Genomic DNA, 23,077 nt, shown 5'->3' with positions numbered 1-23,077 from the left:
TGCCAGGACATTACAAGGCTGTGTGCAGAAGTACGAAGCTGGCCTACCAAACACCAACACCCAAATTGCCATTTTCTTGCCACATTAAAATAAAGAGGTAGCCGACTAGCAGAGGGAGTTATACACTGCTATTTCAGTGTATAGATCACTACCTGTGTTTTACATATTAAAAAAACGCCATTCATGACAAACAGCATTACAGCATCATTGTGCAGGAAGCCTGAAATGCAAGTGGAAGTGAAACGAATGCCAGCGATACTGAAATCCCACATTGCAAAACCACCTATTCCAGATTGTTTGCACACCACCATGGTACATAAAATGTTGCCATCTCCACAGCTTGAGCCACCGTCTCACCCCCATCCCTCATTTCCTCCTGCCCTGCCAGTTCTCTTCAGGTACTTCCCTATTTTGCTAAGTCAGCGTGTTTGAAATGCAGGATTGTCTGCATTGTGTTTCAGCTCTTACCATAGCAGGAAGGGTAGAAATTAACCCCTTGTAAGTCCTAGCCAATAAGGCCCCGATGCGCAGAAATGTAAACACATAGAATCAACCTGTCATCAGATTTTGAACCTCTTCCCAGGAAAAGATTTGAAACCTGGCCATGTTGGTTGAAGTTCTTTACACAGAGAAGACTGCTGCCAGTTTGCCATAAGACATTAACAACTACTAAACATTTCTAGAGCGCTACTAGGATTACGCAGCGCTGTACAGTTTAACAAAAAAGGACAGTCCCTGCTCAAAGGAGCTTACAATCTAAAGGACGAAATGTCAAGTTGGGGCAGTCTCGATTTCATGAATAGGGGTTTAGTGGTTAGGTGCCAAAGGCGACATTGAAGAGGTGGGCTTTGAGCAAGGATTTGAAGATGGGCAGGGAGGGGGCTTGGCGTATGGGCTCAGGAAGTTTATTCCAAGCTTAGGGTGAGGCGAGGCAGAAAGAGCGGAGCCTAGAGTTGGCGGTGGTGGAGAAGGGTACTAATTCAAATTTTTTTTTTTTTTTTTTTAAGAAGTTAACAAAATATTTATCAATGACGATTTGCACTTTTCTGCCTCATGGAAGTCCACTAAGCAGTACTGTTGCATCATACTCTGAAGATCCTATAAAAAGTGTTGAAGGGTGTTGTGCCTGGGATTAAGAGTTTCAGAAGTAAAACACGGGTACTAGAGACCATTACTGCTGCATAAGCACCTGCATTTACCTGTGCAGAATGTTCGGACGGGACTAGCATGGGACGCGACAAGCACGCCAGGCTCTAGCGCAGATAGCATGCTAATGTAGTCCAGTGGCGTAGCTATGTGGGGCCACAGGGGGCCTGGGCCCCCGTAGATTTGGCCCTGGATCCCCCTGCCGACGACTCTCGACCCCCCCTCCTGCCGCCGCCTACCTTTGCTGGCGGGGACCCCAACCCCCGCCAGCCTAGGTCCTCTTCCGGCACAAGGCTTCATTCTGTTTCTGTGAGTGACGTCCTGCACGTTGTACACGCAGGACATCAGACTCAGAACGAAAGAAGAAGAGGACCTTGGCTGGCGGGGGTTGGGGTCAAGAGGGTCGTTGGCGGGGGGGGGGTCAAAGTTGGTGGTGATGGTGGTGGCAGGGGGGGGGGCTAAGATGTGCCTCCTCACCTCGGGCTCTGGACCCCCCTACTACTACTAAACATTTCTAGAGCGCTACTAGGGTTACGCGAAGTCTGGCTACGCGTCCCTGGTGCATTTTAATGACTAAGGAAACCTAGCAGAGCAGGAAGTAGCACTGCTCCCTAGTTCCTGCTAATGACTACAGAGCAAGAGGTGGGGCAGGAGGGAACTAGAACACTACATCTACCGGCAGCTGACTTACCAGGGGTAAATGTCTGCCTTAGGAACCACTAAGTATACATGTGGGAGGGCCCCCCTTCTAAATATTTGGGTCCTAGGCATGCATCTAGTTTGCCTTAATCCTGTCAACACCAGATGAGGGTCACTACTCCTGACAGACACTGTTTCTCCATTCATGGATACTAGACCTAGTGTCACCCCTTCCCTCGTGGGTGACACCATTTGATCACATCTCCTTGAACAGCATCCATGAGCCACTTCCTAAACCTGCAGAATGGACATGCCAATCCTTATTGGACAGGTTGAGGCAGCAGCACCTCGACTTTCATTCCCAAACTTTTGGATATCCATGATTGATTGCCAGTTCCGAGTCAGAGGTCTGTAAGACACCTATGTGAATGAAGATCTTTCTTTCCCAAGATGATCCATGTTGCTTCCTTCCCTTCACTGCCCCCACCCCCCACACACACACACACAAAACCAGGCTCCTTCATTGCAGCTGCTTTAATACTGTGCATTAAGGAGGTGGCTGAAAAAGTGGAATAGCCTTGTTCATATCACATTTGCTCCAAGCATTTAGGTTTATACCATATCACTTTTCTATGTTTGTTGGGTTCACCTAGAACCAGTAACTGGAAGGACAGAAGTATGCCACACGCTTTAGCCACTCAAAAGGTTCATGCACCTGGTATCACTGTTAAGATCAGCATGCCCACCCTCTAGCCTTCCCCTAACCTCCCTCACCTCCACATAGTTCTCTTCACAGATGATCTCCCGAGGGTTCCATGGGTCATCCAAGGGGCAAGACAGGGCCAACTGATAGGATAGAATCTGTCCCAAGCCTTCAGTCACCTGGAGCTGGAGCTCAATGCTAAACTGCTGGTCATCCTGGGGACAGAAAGTGACAAGAATACCCAATTAGTTGCTTTAACATGGGTACAACCCCTGCCAATCTCTCCTCCCCAGCATGTTCAATCACTCACCTTGATGTCCACAGAGCAGCCAAGGAAAGAGACACGAATTTCAGTGTTCCCATACACATCCTTGGTGACCGTGAATCCACACTGAGATGCAATCTTGTCCGTCACGGAGATAGCTTGTCCCTGGCTATCTAAATAGGGCATGGCCAAGGTTAAAAGGGAGGAAGTTCTAGAGTTAGACAGGTTGACGTCTCCCCCTCGTCACTCAGTTTCATTTCAGATGAAAGCCACAGACCAAACCCCTTTGGAGTCCAAAGCAAAGAATCCAGGATTGCCATTTTATTCTCTACCAATTTTCCCCTTCACTAAATCCAGTAACACAGGTTAACCTCCAACATCAAACCCATTTCTTAGCAATGGTCTGAAAGCTGATCTGTTTAAAGGGCCAGATTCCCAGTCCCCAGGGGATACAACAAACAGCAATGGACTGGTGCACCATCACCACAAGGAGTTTCTCCTTGGTGCGCCAATGAGGCTGACCCTTTAGGGCACCTGGCATTGGCTTGGCCCACTCCTTGGCTTCTGTCTGATCCTCATCTTCCCAGTCTGCCTGGGAATTCACCCCCTAATTCTATTAAAAAAAAAAAAAGCTGCCAAAAATTGCGCGCACAAATTTAAGCATGTACCCAGTTTGCATGCGCAATTTAATTGAATGAGCTAATTAGTGCCAATTGCCAACTAAATTTAAATTATATGCACCTAGATTTAGGTGCAGGATCTGTTCTCAAATTTTTTTTTTTTTTTACACACTAGTACAAAAAGAGGACATTAACATTTACGCACATTACAGAATGAGGGGGATACGCACCTAATGTTAAGAGCATACATTTGTGCCACATTTCAAGTGGTGCAAACGGACACACCTAAAGTTAAGCTCGATTTCCAAGCATAAGTGCTATTCTATAAGCTGTGCTTAAAGCTAGGTGTAGTTTATAGAAGAGCAGTGTCATATATACCACTCACCCCCATATGTTTAGCCAATTTCAATATTGATTTTATGATTTGTATTTTTTTTTTTTTTAATATTTTCAGGCCTTGAGGTAGCCCATCACCGTTCAAAACTTAAAACAGCCCTCAAGTTCTACTATTACTACTACTTATTTCTATAGCGCTATAAGGCATATGCAGTGCTGTACACCGTACACAAAAAAGAGACAGTCCCTGCTCAAAGAGCTTACAATCTAGATTAGACAGGCAGACAGACAGAACAATTAAGGGTAAGGGAATAAAGAGGTGAGGATAAAAGGACAGGGCAAGTGAGCAGTGGTTAGGAGTCAAAAGCAGTAGTAAAGAGGTGGGCTTTAAGTTTGGACTTGAAAATGGCCAAAGAGGGGGCTAGACGTACAGGTTCGGGAGGTTTATTCCAGGCATGAGGTGCAGCAAGATAAAAGGAACGGAGTCTGGAATTAGCAGTAGAGGAGAAGGGGACAGATAAGAGATTTATCAACAGAACGGCGTACCCGAGGGGGGGGGGGGGCGTAGGGAGAGACGAGTGGAGAGGTACTGGGGAGCGACAGAGTAAATGCACTTATAGGTCAATAAGAGAAGTTTGAATTGAATGCGGAAATGGATAGGGAGCCAGTGAAGTGACTTAAGGAGAGGGCTAATGTGAGCATAGCGACTTTGGCAGAAAATGAGTCACACAGCAGAGTTTTGGACTGATTGAAGAGGAGAGAGATGGCTAAGAGGGAGGCCTGTAAGAAGCAGGTTACAATAATCAAGACGAGGGGTGATGTGTGGATAAGGGTTCTGGTAGAGTGCTCAGAGATGAAGGGACGGATTTTGCTGATGTTATAGAGAAAGAAATCACAGGTTTTGGCAATCTGCTGAATGTGAGCAGAGAAGGAGAGAGGAGTCAAATATGACCCCAAGGTTACGAGCAGATGAGACAAGGAGAATGAGAGTTCTGTTTCATAAATTCTAGCTTGGACATCTTGTAGCAGCACTGGGATTTGAGCCAGGCTCCCATGGTTGTTAGCCCAATGCTCTGACCACTGGGCTACTCCATTCCCCTCCTTTAGAGGCCTTGTATTTTGTATAGCTTTGACGTGGATTCACAAAACGTGGGCTACGAAGCCCTTAAAAAGCCAAGTCATCACTAGACAACCCCCACCCAATTCACACAACAGGTCATCGTTACACAGAAAATGCCATCTGTCAAAACAGGAGAACATACCATATGCACAAGTTCCAGGATTTAGAGGGAGGGGGATGGATCCACTTAACACTCCTCCCCCCAATACTTACTAAAAGCCTTCAACTGCCACACCTTCTGACCCAAGAAGTTCTTGTCAATCCAGAACCAGAACCCACGGCTCCGGCACTCTGACCTGGCCACGCCTTCATAAAAAGAAAAAACCATTTACACTTTCCATAATTACAAATATATTTATTATGCTCACGTACACCAGCATTTACAGAAATGAAGCAAAACACACTGGGCAAGATAACCTTACATCAAGCACGAATGACATGGCAGATGCAAGAAAGATGTTAAGATGTCATGTCACTTCGTGACCAATTCAGTTTCTCTCTCATCCCCCTCCCACACTGCACAAATTGATTTTTTGCAATACAAAATACAATATTCTTTTAGAAGTTATCCAGCCAGGGCTGGCACAGTCTTCGCCTGCCTCAGCAAAACAAAGACAGATGAGCGACAGGAAGTTGTGTTCTCAGCTATCCACCACTCAACTAGCCAAGGTTTCAAGGAGCCAATGCTTTTGCCAGCATCAATCCCCTAAGGAACCGGGCCGGTGGATTTGGAGGGGGTGGGAAGAGTACATACAACAGAAAAACAACATTATCAGGCAATTAAAAAAAAAAAGTACAGCAGAACCGAGGGGGCCAGAAGAAGGGAAATGTAGCCCTTTTGAGGCTTAAGAGAGTCAAGACATCCCTACTAAAATGTGTCTGAATGTTATAATGGGCACGTAAATCTCTCATGCATAATTAGTATATTACCAAAGTAACTACTTATGATACTCCCATATTAATCTTTATTTTAGTACAGACATTAAGCATTTAATTGCCTCCCTCCCCTTCTCATACTTTCATCATTCACACAAAAAGTCACATTAATACCATACATACACATCACCAATAATGAAATAATGTCCCACTCTCTGACCCCCAAGCAATGAAGTTACAGCAATACTAGAACCGTTTCACAAATATATTGTTCCTTCAATTATTACAGGGGTCCTTTTCCCAAGCCGTGTGAAAAAGAGCCCTGCCCTAGCGGTGGGGGCCGTTTCCCCCACAGCGGGTGAAAACAAAGCCCCCAGACACACATGGCCATATGGTAAGAGAACTCTTACTGCATGGCCATGCGATGGGGAGCCCTTACCACCCCCCCCCCCCCCCCCCCATTGAGGTGGCAATAAGGGTTCCCATGCTAACCCAGTGGTCACTGGGCAGCACAAGCCATTTCTTGGGGGGGGGGGGTTTCCCCCGGAAGTGGCGCACGCTCAGGGCAGGACTACCGCCAGCGGCCCCGGAAGAACTATTACTAATCATTTCTATAGCGCTACTAGACGTACACAGCGCTGTACACCTGAACATGAAGAGACAGTCCCTGCTCGACAGAGCTTACAATCTAATTAGGATAGACAAACAGGACAAATAAGGGATAAAGACAAAGAGTAGCAAGATTCCGTGTAGAATCCTAAAGAGTAGCAAGATTCCGGAATCCCACAGTAGCAAGATTCCGGAGTCCCAAAGACTACTACTACTAGTCATTTCTATAGTGCTACTAGACGTACGCAGCGCGGTACACCTGAACATGAAGAGAGTCCCTGCTCGACAGAGCTTACAATCTAATTAGGACAAACAAGAGATAAGGGAATATTAAAGTGAGGATGATAAAATAAGGGTACTGAACAAGTGAATAAGGGTTAAGAGTTAAAAGCAGCATCAAAAGGTGGGCTTTTAGCCTAGATTTGAACGAGCGATAAGCTCGATTTGGGCTTACCGCCGCTCTGTAAAAGGGTCCCACAGCTCTTATTCAAGAGTCTATAAATTGCCCATATGGAAAATCCACTGCCTTAATCAATCCTGTCCAACGTGAAACGATATTGATTAAATATGACATGCCTGCTTGCATATCCATTAGATATGCCTGTAGTCAGCAAATCCTTCTGTCATCGACCTTTACTCTTGAAACCACAGCTTCAATTAAAGTAAACCGTTATTTAGGGGATTAAGGCAGGGAATTTTCCACGTGAGCAATTTATAGACTGTTGAATAAGAACTGTAATAACTGAAGGAACAATTATTTGTGAAATGATTCTATCGCTTTTTTTTTTTTTTTGTTACATTTGTACCCCACGCTTTCCCACTCATGGCAGGCTCAATGCGGCTTACATGGGGCAATGGAGGGTTAAGTGACTTGCCCAGAGTCACAAGGAGCTGCCTGTGCCTGAAGTGGGAATCGAACTCAGTTCCTCAGTTCCCCAGGATCAAAGTCCACCACCCTAACCACTAGGCCACTCCTGGAGCAGAGAGCAGGAAGTTATTTCACTATTGTGACCGTTTGTATGGTGGTTGTTAGTGTGATTTTGTACAAGTGTTAAATGATGAATAAAGACAACACGGGGAGGCAATTTTAATGCTATTGCTTAGTAAACGTTTATGTGACATTTTGTACTAAAATAAAGATTAATATAGGAGAATCATAAGTACTTACTTTGGTAGTATATTAACATTTGTAATTGGAGTGGAATTGTTTTTCCTTAATTAGAAATAATAATGCATATTCAGTATGGATATCCTGAAACCCCGGTCTGCTTGCAACTTGTACAAGCCTGATTTAAGACTAAGGAGAAAACACACACACAAAAGTCTAACCTCAAAGAACACTTACCCGGAGGTAAGGAGAGAGGCGCTACACCAGAGGGGAACAGCGCAGGGAGTAAGGCCACCCTAATGGAGAGAAGGTAGCGAAGTCAGTATTACACACCACTAACAGAACAGCAGGAACAATCAAGAAAAACAAAGCTTGATTCTTTAGACATAGTAACATAGTAGATGACGGCAGAAAAAGACCTGCACGGTCCATCCAGTCTGCCCAACAAGACAAACTCATATGTGTAAACCTTACCTTGATTTGTACCTGCCTTTTTCAGGGCACAGACCGTACAAGTCTGCCCAGCACTATCCCCGCCTCCCAACCACCAGTCCCGCCTCCCATCACCGGCTCTGGCACAGACCGTATAAGTCTGCCCTCCACTATCCTCGCTTCACATCACCAGCTCTGGCACAGACCGTATAAGTCTGCCCAGCACTATCCCCGCCTCCCAACCACCAGTCCTGCCTCCCATCACCGGCTCTGGCACAGACCGTACAAGTCTGCCCAGCACTATCCCCGCCTCCCAACCACCAGTCCTGCCTCCCATCACCGGCTCTGGCACAGACCGAATAAGTCTGCCCTCCACTATCCTCGCCTCCCAACCACCAACCCCTCTTCCCCCCCCCCACCTGCTCCGCCACCCAATTTCAGCTAAGCTTCTGAGGTTCCATTCCTACTGCACAGGATTCCTTTATGCATATCCCCCGCATGTTCGAATTCCGTTACCGTTTTCATCTCCACCACCTCCTGGCTCTGTACTCAGCATCGCCACTCTTTACAGTCTCCATAACTTCTCACCTAAAAGCTATTCAGGGGTCATAACCTACAAGTGTAGGTCAAAGCCACTTTTATGCTGGAGCAGACCAAAAGCAACAACAAGTGTAGCTTTATAGAGAGAGGATGGTGGAGGCAAGAGGGAATTAAGGGAGACAAGACCAGCAACGAAATCTGAGTAAAGCTACTATAGACAGAGAAGACCCCCCTAGCACTGAAGGGATGTGGGCTAAGCTGCTGCATAGACTATGCAGACTACACGGTCTTTGGCTGTTAGGATACATGACTTGGGAAGCCAAGATTATAATGTTAGTGCAAATAACCCACATTTCATTTAACAAGTCAAGAGAAGAGAAGAAAGCAAAGATTGGGCTTGTAGCACCCTAGAAAGCCAGATAGCCACTATTAACAGATTGAGGCTGGTCAAGTTAGGTACCATCCAGTAGGACCACAGGAGACTACACCACTGGGGTTAATAGAGAAGGTATAAGGGCAGCTTTTAGGTACTGGACTTGGATAATCTACAGAGAAAAGTTAACTTGGGTGAGTAATGATAGTCAAAACTCTACAGCTAGGATACAGCCTTATGACAGAATGATTCAACCTAGTCTTTTTATATAGACTATAAGTTACAGCACTACCATGACTTAGAACACTTAGTAATAGAAGGAACCATATACAATATTAAGACACCTCAAGTCAGATCCAGTCTTATTTCTTATCCATTACCTACTTAAGTCCATAGTACTAAAGAGGATACAAAGAGAGATATTTAAAGTAGAAAAAGATACTGCATATGAAAAATAGTAATATAGAAAATGTTTTTAAAAAATCCACTATCCCTATAGTCCAACTTAATTACCCAATAAAGAGTAGATAGGCCATGGTGAGGCACCCCTAGCCCAAGTCTTCTCCTCTTTGAGGTAAACCACCAGAAAAACAAGAAAGAAACCACCAAAATAATCTTTAGCAGGCAGTCTTTATAGATCCTGAGGGGAGCTGGGGCGCAGATCTCAGAACTAACGGACCACACCTTGGAATGGGGAGGGGGGGGGGGGGCGGGTAGCTGCTGATTAAGCTCAGAGGCTTCAAAACTGGTTAATTAAAACACAGCTGCAAGCAGAGCTGCTGAATCACCCAGTTCAGAAAGGAATTATAGGCCAGTCCTGGATGTCTAGCAAATCCCATCCTAATGCATTTATAAGACCTGCAACACAGTGATTTCAGTGAGTAGAAGCAGGGATACTTTAGGATATAAGCTCCAAACCAGGAATGGCCAAAAAAATCTCCCTACTGTTAAGAGTGCGAGGGCCTTTATTGAAGAACTTTACTTCAAACTACGCAGGAGAAAAGCTTCTCCGCCCTAGTGCAGAGCTTTTCAACCCAGTCATCAGGGCACATCCAGCCAGTCAGGTTTTCAGGATATCCAGTGCCTCCATGTTATGCAAATCTATCTCATGCATATTTCATTGTGAATATCCTGAAAACCTGACTGGCTGGATGTGCCCCGAGTGGGTTGAGACGTACTGGCCCAGGGCTTCCCTCACCTAAGAAATTCCAGTGTGTAAAAAGGAGTTCTGTGGTCCCGCATTCTTCCCATGCCCAGCCAAAATCAAACCCAGTTCTTTTCTGGTCCACTCCAGTCAGCTTTGGCATGCTAATTTCTTGTAAGAGACAAAAGGAAAAACAAGCAAACAGATATGTTTGTTTCTTTTTTTTTTTTTTTTGGGGGGGGGGGGGGGGGGTAAATCTAGATAATCTAAATCAGTGGTTGTTAACCAAGCCTCAGGGTCCACAGGCTGATTTTCACCATATCTCCAGTACGTACGCATGATATATACTTGTTTGCAAGAGATGCAGGGTTGATGACTGGCTCCACATTTGCCCAACAGGATTGATCCAGTCCTGGGTTTACCCCAATGCATGCAGGGATTTGCAGTCTTGCTTTACTTAGGGATGCAATTTCAAATGGACCATATGAAGTCAAACTGCCAGAAGCAATCCTTACTTCTTATTGACGCTCTTGGTCGGGGGGGGGTCGATTCGCCGAGGGGGGGAGCTGGCAGGGAGCACCCCCCCTGAGCTGACACCCGCGGTGGACCACCCCTCCCCCCTTGCTACGCCACTGCATATGAGTTTATCTTGTTGGGCAGACTGGATGGACCATGCAGGTCTTTTTCTGCCGTCATCTACTATGTTACTATGTTATTAACGCTCCAAAATAGGTATGGAACTCCCTGCATGTAACCATGATAAACCCAAGACTGAATCGATCCTCTCAGACAAATCTGGAGCCAGTTGGCCACACTAAATATATCTCATACTTCAGGGCCAGGCCGACTCAGCCACTACCTGAACTAAGCAACCACCTAGGGGGTCAGAGGTTTAGGGGGGAGGCGGTGGCACAGTGCCTTCCCCCCACTCTCCTTCTTGCTGTCAGGCCTGCCCAAGGAAGTTTGAGAGGAGACGGTGTCACGAGACAAGACTGAAGCCATAGCCACCATCTTGATACACTCAAAGCAAAGCAAATTATTGGTCCACACCAAGCCACACATTTGCTTTTGTTTTGGGTAACTCAATATGGTGGCAAGCTCCGCCTACTGGCTACAGGCCAGATAATGGGCTAAGCACGCTCCCACAATTAAACCTCCTTGGGCCTGCTCCTGCTATAAGTATAGGTCCACATTGAAGCACTGCTTTGTCCTGCCTACATCTGAAAAGAAGTCTGCCTCAGAAGGGGGTTGGATAAAGCATTGCTTCAGTGGGGATATGTGCTTACAGGGTCCATACAGTGTCAATGCTTCTTTCAGTCGGCACCAGAGGAGGTAGGGGTGTCAGGGTCAGTCCTGGCAGCAAGAAGGAAAGGGAGACAAACCGGACAGGGGTTGGGGGAGGGGAGAAGCTGGGGGGGGGGGGGGGGTTGTAGAGAAAGGAAAGGGAGATGCTTAACTATGGGAGGAAAGGGCTTTACAGCTGAAGGTTAATCTAGGACAGGGGTGGGCAACCACAGTCCTCAAGAGCCACAACCCAGTCAGGTTTGTAACCTTTCCACATTGAATATGCATGAGATCTATCTGCATACAATGGAATCAATACATGCAAATCAATCTCATGCATATTCATTGTGCAAAGGTTGCAAACCCGACTGGGTTGTGGCTGAGGATCATGGTTGCCCACCCCAATAGCCTTGGGTTGGCCCAGCCCTGCTCATACAGTTACTACTGACTATTTTATTTCTAATCTATAGCAAATGCGTGCAGACCAGCCAAGTTACCCAGTTCCAGGAGAGAGATTTTAGGGAGATTTAGTGCCGCAGGCCCCGTAATGCATCAAGACAGAACTTTTTGAAATCCAGGGAGGGGACTGGCCTAAAATCTTCCTCTGGGAATTCTAACACGTCTATCCTGCAGTACTGATTTCCAGTTCAAACTTTTTTTAAATTCACTTTTAGAAAATATAAAAAAACATAATTAACAGTACCAATAAAGATGAACATCACAGAACAGAAGCCAACAGAAAACGGCGAGGGAACAACAGAAGAGGAAGTCAAAGCTTCTTTTGTTCCTGTCACAGAACAGAATGGAATTTAAAATATTGTTTAGAGAGACAGAAGTATTTAAAAGAAATAAAATATAACTGTAATACAATGGCCACTGATTTCAATGGACAAACGCAGGGACTGGAAATACGGCCTACTTTAGGAACTAAAAGTTCAAAATCAAGACTAGCTGAAAGATCTCCCTCCTGGCAATGGCAACTTGGCAGCAGGCTGTATGCAGTGCTGTATAAATAGACATAAGCAGTTCGTGGAACTAACAATTAAGTCACAGAGCTGCCAAGTTACTCGGAATCAGAAGAGAGACTTTTTGGCTTGTGCTGGATTTGAACTTACATCCGAAAAGCAGTGCTTCAGGTCCCATAACGCATCAGGATGAGACTGTCAACAATCCAGGACTCACTGGTGTAAAATCTAGAACTGAGTAACTTGGAAGCTCTGAAGTCAAAACACATAGATGAAACAAATGGGAGTTATTTCAATGCATATTTATTATGAAAACAAGCACCAGGTTGGGAACCACTGAGCTACCTGGTCTGGTGTCAGGTTACAAGTGTGAATAGAAGGGAGTTATTATCTTATCCTGCTGCCTGACTTTAGCTACATATAGGATACATTCTGAACTTTGTAAGTCATTGTCACTTTGCAGTAGCCCTCATTACCATAACGCTTAATAAAAATTAATAAATGCATAATGGATGATTTCACACGGAAACTTCAAGCTCAAGTGTTATTGCCATCAGTAAACTCCTTTCTCCCAGCCTTTCCCCAAAACTAACGTGCCTTATGTTTGCCCCAAATAAAGATGGCCGCAGGAGAGCAGGGGCAGATCACGTGGTCCCGTGGAGCGTATGCGTCACGCATCCTAAGACTTGTTCGGCGTTTGTATAGCCCCGCCTCTTCGTCGGGTTCGCGGCACCGCTGAGCCCAATCAGAGCCCGCGTGGTTCGCACATGGCGCGGAAGCGTGGATTCTGATTTAAAGGGACTGTGAAAGTGGCGCGCTGCTGGGAGTTGAAGGGTGAGCCCTAGTAGCGTATAGTTCTCAGTAGAATGTTTTGGGATCAACGTGGTGGTAAATAGTGCACGGGGAGCCCGAGACAGGGAGGACCATCCGCCTCCTGGGAAATGGTGAACCCTACTGATCCTCATGGGCTCCACTCCTATTCTTTCACCCGTGATTTCTCCCCTTATAAATGCTTTACATTAACTTTCTGTGAACATCATCCCATTGCTTCTTGGCCTCTCTTGGAAATGAGTTCGAGCTTTTCCTTTGCTCCTTAGACATAAGACCTTTCTAGCTCATCTTGTCACCAGGGTCCCCAGAGCTGACCTTGGTACTCTCCATTTCTATGCTTTAGGACATGGATAGTTTTTGATAATGTTATTATAATTCTGGTTTGCAGGCTCATTGAAGGAGCTTTGATCAGCATTTGAGTGGCATAGCCAGTGGGTACACGCTCCTGCTCCTACCTCCCAGTTTGCTCTCCGACCCCCTTTTGGAAGAAAACTGCAGTTAGGGAGCACCCACCACCCCCGAGGGAAGGACCATGGAGGGTAATGGCCTACAGGAACACAGGCTCTTTGGGGGCGCTTTCTCTGCTATTCTGCCTCCAGGCTTCAGCGATGTCAGGTATTTTGACTTAATTGGTTGTTATTGATGCAGAAATATCGAGTCTGTTAACAAAATCAACCAAAAAATGCACTATTCGGAGAACAAGTGAACATCAAGTGTCCTGATGTGATGAAATGCAGAATGGTCTTGAAAAAGACATTTTAATGGTACACACACGTGTAAGTTAAAATAAAACTGAGCATTTTCCATCAGGACACTTGATGTTCAATTGTTCTCTGATTCATACAGACCAGGGCCGCTGAGGAAGGAAAGGGGGGGGGGGGGGGGGGGGGGGCAAAATGGCCTGGGCCCGGTGCCAGAGTCTCTCACCCTCTCCTGCTCCCAGGCCGCTGGTGCCACAGTCCTGTCTCCACCTGCCTACCCTCAGCCTCTGTCTGTTGTCCGACCCCCTGCATGTAAAAAAAAATCTCAAAAGCAGCAGCACAGCACCTTCTCTGCGAAAGCGGCAGATTGCCTCGGATGGGCCTTCCCGCACTGTGTCCCACGCTCCTCTGATGTAACTTCCTATTTCCACAAGGGCGGGACACAATGTGAGGGAAGTCCCACCTGAGGCAATCTGCTGCTTTTGCACAGAAGGTGCTGCCCCTGCTGCTTTAGAGATTTTTTTTTTTTTTTAATTTAAATGAAGGGGTCGGATGGCAGGCAGAAGGGAGCAGAGGGTAGGTAGGTGGAGACTGGGAACTGCGGCACCGGCGGCCTGGGAGCAGGAGAGGGAGGCGACAGAAGTAGCGATTGAGGGGTGGGGGCGGCGGCGATCCTGGAGGGGGGTGCGACCTTGCCCTGGGCTTGGGTCAGTCTCTCGGCGGCCCTGATAAAGGAGACTCCTGATGCAGGCCTAACAGCCGAAACACAACATTGTGGCGACTCTTTTATCAATAAACAATTTGAACCAAGATGCAGTCTTTCCAGTCTGTGGTACGCGTGGTCCATCTCCCACGCCTTTCTTTTATCCAATAAATACAGTGGAGCACCATTAGTACACAGTGTTCAGGAGGCATGGCTATGTAATCACGTACTATCAGTGTGCTTATTACCGGAACAATAATGAAATACTATATAGTGTCAAATATGTTGCTTTGCTTCATTTCCAAGTCAAAGAAGTTTCTTGTAGCTACTGCCAAGTCATTTCCAGTACAACCTACCGTGCATTGAGTACCGCACATTAATTTTATGATTTTGGGAGGCAGGTTATTACCACGTATAAAACAATCAGGCACTTTCTAACAGAGCTCCACTGTATCTTCAATAGTCATGATTACTCCAACATCACCCCTCCCAAAACTACCTTGTAAAAATGTACAATTAGAGATCATAGTTTTAAATATTAAACTTTGTTGTCTGTGTGTGTATACACACACACACACACAATGAGGCCAATTTCTGCAAACCATGAGCTGTGTAAATAGGGTTGCCACTGGATCCAAATTCACCTGACAGGGTTGAGCCAGTTCTGGATTTACCCCCATTGCATGCAGGCACTTAGTTCTGATTTCCCCATTGTATTCCCTAAGAAAAGCACAACTACAAGTCCCTGCATGCAACGAAGTAAACCCAGGACTGGATCCACCCTGTTGGCTGAATCTGAATCTAATTGGCAACCAACTTATGCTTTAAATAGGTTATTTAAAAGCTGTGTGCCCTCCCTCTCAATAGAATGAGATGGCTAAATGGTTCTTTGATTTAATGTGGCTATTAGCATCTATTGCTGTGGTTCCCAAGCTGGTCCTGGAGGCACTCCAGCCAGTCAGGTTTTCTGGATATCCACAATGAATATCCATGAGAGAGCTTTGCATGTATTGCTTCCACTGCGTGCAAATCTCACTCTTGAATGCTCATTGTGGATATCCTGAAAACCTGATTGGCTGGGGTGCCTCCAGGCCCAGCCTTGGGAACTACTGATCTGTTGTTTTGGTTCGACTGGGAACAACCCTTTGCCACCGTTCACTCCGCCAGAAGGTATTGCCCTAGGCTTAATGGTTAAGCTGCCCTTAGAGTTGGGCGGTCTATCTTTTACCACAATCACAGGTCTGGCATTTTGCCATCTTTGACTTGCTTCTAAACTAAAATTAAGTAGAGAGGTGTGGTAGCCGTGTTAGTCCACTCTTAAAGGTTATCAATAGAGATCAAACAAAATAAAACATGGAAAAGAAAATAAGATGATACCTTTTTTTATTGGACGCTAGTAAAAGAGGCCCGTTTCAGAGCAAATGAAACAGGCGCTAGCAAGGTTTTCGTCGCCAACACCCCCCCCCCCCTCCCTCCCTGGCCAACCCCTTTGTTGTTCTGCCATTGCTCCACCCTCGAGGGCGGGGCCCAGAGAGATTTTGGTGGATTCACCACCACAAACCTTCGAACCTTTTTGAAGGAAGTCAGGGCTTGGCTTCACTGACATCAGTGTCCTCAGAACGTTGAGGGTGAGTTTTATTATAGTAGATAACTTAATACATTTCTTGATTAGCTTTCGAAGGTTGCCCTTCTTCGTCAGATCGGAAATAAGCAAATGTCATAGTAATGCTTGAATGTTTTCACTTATATACACTGTCAGCTAGCACATTTGCTTATTTCCGATCTGACGAAGGGCAACCTTTGAAAGCGAATCAAGAAATGTAGTAAGTTATGTCCAATAAAAAAGGTATCATCTTGTTTTCTTTTCCATGTTTTATTTTGTTTGATTTCTATTTATTGATAAGCTAAAATTACAAACAGTAATAAACAGAACACTCTGTACTCTCTGGTTTTCCCTTAACAGTGAGCTGAGGGAGATTCCAAATAACCAGGAGATCTTTGCTCACAGCCAGACAGATCAGAGCATTATCATCGAGCTGATGGAATATCAGGCGCACGTGTCTGACGCTGATGCTGCCAGGTATGGAGGGACAGGAATGGTACTGCACCCTAATATTTGGTCTGGGGGTATGGAAACTATTGGAAATGCAGTCCCAAAATACTGTAGTAACCACGGAGAAGTTGACTTTAGCACTAGGGTTGCCACAGAGATGTGAAGTCTCACTCATTGGGAGCGTGTCGCACTCATTTGAAGGCTCTCACACTCTCTGAGCCCCTTCTCTTACTCATTTAACGGTTCTCTCAGTTTCTGAACCCCCTCTGTCACTCATTAGGAGTGTGTCATACTCATTTGAAGGCTCTCTCTCAACACTCCTCACTCACTTGAAAAGTTCTGTCACTCGTTAGGAGTGTCACACTCACTTGGGGAAATGTGCAACACTGATATCATACATGTCAGTTTCTATGGCTTTTGTATCGCTGTACATGAAGAGTCTGACTTCTTGACATTTCCAGCTCAGTTTTTTTTGCCTTGGTATTTCTGTTACTGATCTGTGGTCCCTTGTTTCATAGTTGTTGAAGGCCTGTCTGTGCTTTGCGCGTGTGGCATTCTGCTAGCATGTCGTTTCTGTTTAGAGATCTAGAGCAGTCTTGTTCTGTTTTCTCACTAGGTGGTGTATTGGTGCTTTAGGACTTGGTGTAATATTTACAGTGCTGCTGTTTCACGGGTAAGGTTGTTGCTCTTAAAGAGTCCTGGGAGTTAGTGCTGTTCTGGTAGGTAAAGGCTCCGAGCGTGCTTTTGCACAAGTTTGTGCGTAGTGTTTTGCAGTGGAGGGATTGTGTATTAGCCTTACTGAGATCACATCAAAACTTTAATATAACTTTAGTTTGTCTTAACATCGGGCAGTGTTTTAGAACATTTTGAAGGATCTGATGTGTGTTGAGGTGGTTGTCTTTACAGCAAACCTCTATCTAATCAGGTTTAAATTATGAGACACTCCCTCAAGGGATCTTTCAATACAGTTGAATTGGGTCCATATTCTTTGGGATGGGACACCCTTTGCAAACATGCTGTTACATGCATTTGGACCCCTTCTCCAGCTCACATGCCTAAGTGTCCTCACTCGCATTAGATCCCCCCCCCCCCCCCCCCCCCCATGGTCTGGCATTGCTCTCTCTCCTTTCCCATGGCCTTGCATCTCTCACTCCTCCCCCTGTCCCTGCCAACCTTGCTTTTATGGATGGCAGCACTGAAAATACGCTGGAGGGCTGCTTTGGGAGAGAGAGAGATGCTGGGATGTGGGAGGGGTGGAAGGAGAGAAATGCCAGGTGTGGGGTAGGGAGGAAGAGATGTCAAGACTTGAAAGAGGTAGAGGTAACAATGCTGGACCTGTTGGGAGAAGGGATAGCTTGGGCTGGGACAGATGAGAGATGTACATAAGTGTTGCCATACTGGGACAGATCGAAGGTCCATCAAGCCCAGCATCCTGTTTCCAACAGTGACCAATCCAGGTTACAAGTACCTGGCAAGATCTCAAAACAATACAATACATTTTATGTTGCATATCCTAGAAATAGAGTTTGGGGAAACTCCACTGCTTATCTTAATAATGGCCTATGGACATTTCTTTTAGGAAGCTAAGCTAACTGCTTTTACTACATTCTCTGGCAACAAATTCCACAGTTTAATTACATGTTGAGTGAAGAAATATTTTCTCAGATTTATTTTACATTTACTACTTCATAGCTTCATTGCATGCCCCCTAGTCCTAGTATTTTTGGAAGGAGTAAACAAGTGATTCACGTCTACCCGTTCGTCTCCACTCATTATTTTATAGACCTCTATCATATCTCCCCTCAGCCGTCTTTTCTCCAAGCTGAAGAGCCCTAGCCACTTTAGCCTTTCCTCAAAGGGAAGTCATCCCATTCCCTTTATTATTTTCGTCACCCTTCTCTATACCTTTTCTAATTCCACTATATCTTTTTTGAGATGCGATGACTAGAATGGCTCCCAGTATTTGAGGTTCAGTCATACACAGATGCTGTGTGGGAGGAAAGGGAGAAGCTGGACATGGGGAGGGATAGAAATACAGGCAATGCTGGACATGGGGAGGAGGGATAGGGAAAGAGAAGGGTGATGCTGGACAGAGGGGGAGGGATATGGACATAGAGAGAAGATGCTGAACATGGTAAGAAGGACACAGAGGGAGAGATGCTCAATATGGCAAGAGGAGAGGGACAGGGACATAGAGGGGAGATGCTGGACAGGGTGGGTAGAGGATACAGAGGGAAGATGAATATATTGGGAGAAGAAATACCAATTGGACAAGTAGACCCTGTCAGGAAAATTAAGAGACGACAGGAAAGCAGAAACCATAGATTGGGACCAACATGATTAGAAAAATAAAATGACCAGACAACAAAGGTAGAAAAAGGAATTTTTTAAATTTGATTAGAATATGTCAATTTTTGGCATGTACATCTGTCAGAACTGATGTTAGACATGGCTGGGACCCGTGAGAAAAACCTCACCGATTGACCTTTAATCTCTAGCATAATGGTGGTAATTCACCAGCTTTGAGATGAGCCACCCTTGCCAACTTTGTGAACTGTGTAGTTATTTGAATGATATACAGTATATCAAATAAATTGGAAACCTGAACTTGCAAGTTAAAGTATTTAAGAATCCAGTACATAGGATCTGGGTAGCTATGGAACTGATTTAATCAAAGAAGGGAATAGGATGATTGAGATCAAGAATTTAATTTTACATTCAAAGGAACTTTTTTTTTTTGTTTGTAAAGTTTTGATAACCTCCGGGCATGTTGGTGTCGGAGAAACGCTGCTTACTCCTCTTACCTTGCCATTCAATGAAACGGTGTAGCCTGCCTTATATTCGCAGGTACCATTTTGAGGACATTGCGTCCAGCAACGAAGCCAGTGGGCCAGAGAAAGCGGAGATCCTGACGGTGGAGCCGGTCCCCAAGGAGCAGCTGGCATTGCAGGAGTGTTCAAGTGCCTGGCTTCTATCTGGAAGGCAGCTGGTGGCCAAGTTTAATGAGCAGGTAATTTGCCCTCCTATGCAAATACATAATATGATTAGAGAACTCCTTGTTGGGATGCCCCAGCGAGTCACTACAGCGCTGCTGCTTTCCTTCCCTGTCCCCAGGTTAGGAACATGGTCGCTCTTCACCTGTGCCTGCTCCGCTTACCACAGTTCTCCACAGACCTCCTCCTCACGTTCAATGACCCCATTCTGATCCAGTAAGTAGAAAAACAGCTTGAACAGCGGAGAGGCTGAGCCACCCCCTGCTTTTATTCCATTTGCATCTGTAGCCTTTATGGATTTGCTAACTCTCTTGCTGGCTCTTTCTCGGAGATGCAAATTCAGTGCGGGCAGAGATTTACTTATTTAAAAAAACATGCCACCTGATATTCAAAGCTATTTAAACAGCGCAGTGAGGTTCCAGGCCATGTAACTTTCTTATCTGTGACCAACTGTGAATGTGCCGTGAATAAACTAGATAGTATCGCTGAATATCCGCTTACTGGCTAATTTGTGGGCGGTCCTGGGGCGGAGTCAGCACTTATGCAGTTAAATGCCTTTAGGGCAACTTGTTACGCAGCCCAGTTTATGTGGTTCATCTTATGCGGTTAAGCGCGGCACACTGCACGAGATTCCATATATGGCGCCAGAAAAATCAATGCTGAAAAAATTTCCACTTAGGCGTATTCTATAAAAGATGCCTACATTAGGTGTGGTTTATAGAATATGCCTAGTGGGTTTATAAAATACACCTAGCGGCCATGCCTGCGCCTAACTCTAGGCGCATCTATTTACGCCAAGTAAAACTTGGTGTAAATACCGGCGCCAAAGTTAGGCATGGAGGTGTATTCTGTAACCCTGCGCGTAAATTTTCAGAACACCCACGACCTGGCCATTCCACGCCCGTGGCCCCATCCCCTTTTTGGCAGCTCGCATTAGAATTTGCGTGCACCGCTTTACAGAATACGCTTAGCAAGTTGTGCACATGAATTATAATTAATGCCAATTAGTATCAATAATTGTTAAGTGGCAATTATCAGCTCTGATTGGTTTAAGTAATTAAACTGCATGGGCAAATCCAGAATATGACCGGATTTGAGTGCACAATTTCAGTTGCGCTATATAGAATCCAGGTGATTGCATTTAACCACATAAGTGTTATCCGGCCTCATATGTGTGGAAGTTTAGTGCAGGTGGCCAGCCATGACCCAGCATTGAATATCCAGAAATAAAGCCAGCAGCAGCCCAAAAAATACTGACCTTCACCAGCTGACTGGATTATTTATATCCCACATTACAATTGTAAGATAGGTGGGTCTCAACTAAAAACATATACAATAAGTTAAACACAAAAATGGAAACCCTGTACAATTGTATTCAAACTCTGTGCTCTGAAATTTCAGATTGTGTATGGTATTGCCCCGGACTATATGTTGCCCCTTGTTACCTTGCCTTCTCCCCATTGCAGGAGGGGGACAGCTGGCTGATCAGAAGTTAGGAACAGTCCGTTAAATCCAGTGGCGTAGCTACAGGGGACCTTGGGGGCCTGGGCTCCCCCAACTTAGATCCAGGGCCCTTGCTTTGGCTGGCGGGGGGTTGCTGAAGCTTTACTCCAGCGCTGTTCTCTGCGCATTTTCTGACCTGCTTCCCCTCCCATCGCATGCACACTCAGTTTTAGTGAAACCGAGCATGTGCGGCATTTGCACATGCTCACTTTCACTAAAACAGAGCATGCATGTGACGTGAGGGGAAGCAGGGCAGGCAATGCGCAGAGAACAGCGCTGGAGAAAGGCTTCAGCTGGCAGGAGTTGGAGACCCCTCCCCACCAGCCAAGGTATATGGGGTTGTGGCAGGGAGGCAGGCCAAGCTGTGCCCCCCCCCCCCCCCAAACATTGAGCAATACCCCTGGTTAAATCTACTGCCATTGCCAAAAAGGGATGTTTTGAATAGTGTGTTCAAAGGGAGTCTAACCTTGAATTTTTATGTATGTGTGATTTCAGCCCTTCAAGCAGCAGTGCCACAGCAAATGTCCCATCTGGGCCTGGAGAAGCCCCTGCCTGGACCTTGGAACACTTCAGGCTTCTCCTGCAGACTTTAAGACTCTGTGACACTGCCATTTTTGGCTAAACAATGCCTATGCTGACAAATGGATCTCAATCTTGTGTCTCTCTTGCTAAAAAAAAAAAAGCAAAAACCACAACGAACATGAATCCGATACACTGAGGTTTTTTTTTTTCCCCCCTGTGCGCAGGTATGTGTAACCAAGTTTTACTATTTGTTTTCTCCAAAATAATAAAAAAAAAAAAAGGCCGGGAGGGGCAGGGTACAGCATTTTATTCTCTCCACTACAGAGTTCTGCACACATACGTTCGGTGTGAATAGGGAGTATAATTTATGCAGAAAGGACTACTCCTACCCAAGCACTTGCAGGCTCCAGTAATAAGGTTGTATGTTTCTCTCTGAGAGCTGAAAACAGTGACACGTGGAGGTAACTGGCTTTTAAAAGCTGCCTCTAACTTACCACCACTTAATAAATTCTGGTTGTGATTAGTCCTTTGTAGCTTCAGTTTAAGGGTCTAGCTTTGATTTCTATTAAAAGTTAAGAGTTAACAGTACCGTAACTGCCTTAATGGGTCCCGCTTGGGTACACAGAAATAAAGGTTAACAGACAAGTTGGAAATGAATTTTTTTTTAATTGGACTAATTTTAATATATGTGTGACTGGCTTTAGAGGTCAGTGCAGAATGATCTAAGGATGACCGTCCAAATTCACATGCAATACAAAAGTGGAGGAGGGGGCAGCTGTTTCAAAACTGTGAAGGACAAAGGTGGGAGGAGATGTTTGATAGAGACAAATAGAATTGATACAGCGCCAGAGATGGGCAGGTTCAGCTCCTCTGCACTGTCACTGTTGATACCAGCACCAGGTACACCCCTACACTCTCCCCTTCCCAATTTGAGGATGGCATGGAGACTGAGCGTGCACTCACATGCCCCATTCCCTGTATGGAAGCCCAGGGTGAGATGAGGCGGTGCCTGTGAGTACAGGCTTAATTGCAGTGCTCACTTCTGGTAAGACACCACCAGTCCAAGCATCTGGACTAATCTGGTGGGATGATAAGGAACTTAAAGATGTGTCTTTTCAAGGGAAAAGCAAAAAAAAAAAAAAATCTTGCACGGTCTATGTAACAGTTCTGAGAGGTTGGTTTTAGCATGCTGAAGACCAAGGTGTGACTGCAATAGATACAAGTATTTCTGGGTTGGACCACTACCATAGTAACATAGTAGATGACGGCAGAAAAAGACCTGCACGGTCCATCCAGTCTGCCCAACAAGATAACTCATATGTGCTAATTTTGTGTATACCCTACTTTGATTTGTACCTGTGTTCTTCAGGGCACAGACCGTATAAGTCTGCCCAGCACTATCCCCGCCTCCCAACCACCGGCTCTGGCACAGACCGTATAAGTCTGCCCAGCACTATCCCCGCCTCCCACCACCGGCTCTGGCACAGACCGTATAAGTCTGCCCAGCACTATCCCCGCCTCCCAACCACCAGTCCCGCTTCCCACCACCGGCTCTGGCACAGACCGTATAAGTCTGCCCAGCACTATCCCCGCCTCCCAACCACCAGCCCG

General features: G+C 45.7%; 2 protein-coding genes across 2 annotated transcripts in view; one reads left to right on the top strand and one right to left on the bottom strand.

The window, feature by feature from the left end:
- Positions 1-9,439, bottom strand: part of LOC115457940 — a 31,736-nt gene extending 22,297 nt beyond the window's left edge. The window contains exons 1-5 of the mRNA XM_030187653.1: positions 9,281-9,439; positions 7,660-7,718; positions 5,043-5,135; positions 2,799-2,926; positions 2,560-2,703 (exon numbers count right to left, since the gene is read on the bottom strand). Coding sequence (XP_030043513.1) covers positions 2,560-2,703; positions 2,799-2,926; positions 5,043-5,135; positions 7,660-7,718; positions 9,281-9,303 — 447 coding nt within the window. The 5' untranslated portion in view covers positions 9,304-9,439. The remainder of the gene's footprint in view (positions 1-2,559; positions 2,704-2,798; positions 2,927-5,042; positions 5,136-7,659; positions 7,719-9,280) is intronic.
- A 3,449-nt stretch (positions 9,440-12,888) lies between these two features.
- On the top strand, positions 12,889-21,639 carry RANGRF (RAN guanine nucleotide release factor). The gene is made up of 6 exons (XM_030187448.1): positions 12,889-12,994; positions 13,380-13,606; positions 16,359-16,475; positions 19,296-19,458; positions 19,563-19,657; positions 21,440-21,639. The coding sequence occupies exons 2-6, from the start codon at positions 13,524-13,526 to the stop codon at positions 21,564-21,566; spliced, it is 585 nt and encodes a 194-aa protein (XP_030043308.1). The 5' UTR covers positions 12,889-12,994; positions 13,380-13,523; the 3' UTR covers positions 21,567-21,639.
- Positions 21,640-23,077: the final 1,438 nt, after the last annotated feature.

Source organism: Microcaecilia unicolor, chromosome 14 (assembly GCF_901765095.1).
Source record: "Microcaecilia unicolor chromosome 14, aMicUni1.1, whole genome shotgun sequence".
In the NCBI taxonomy this organism is placed as follows: domain Eukaryota; kingdom Metazoa; phylum Chordata; class Amphibia; order Gymnophiona; family Siphonopidae; genus Microcaecilia; species Microcaecilia unicolor.
The sequence above is the reverse complement of the archived record's forward strand: the minus strand, read 5'-3'. Positions and strand labels throughout refer to the sequence as shown.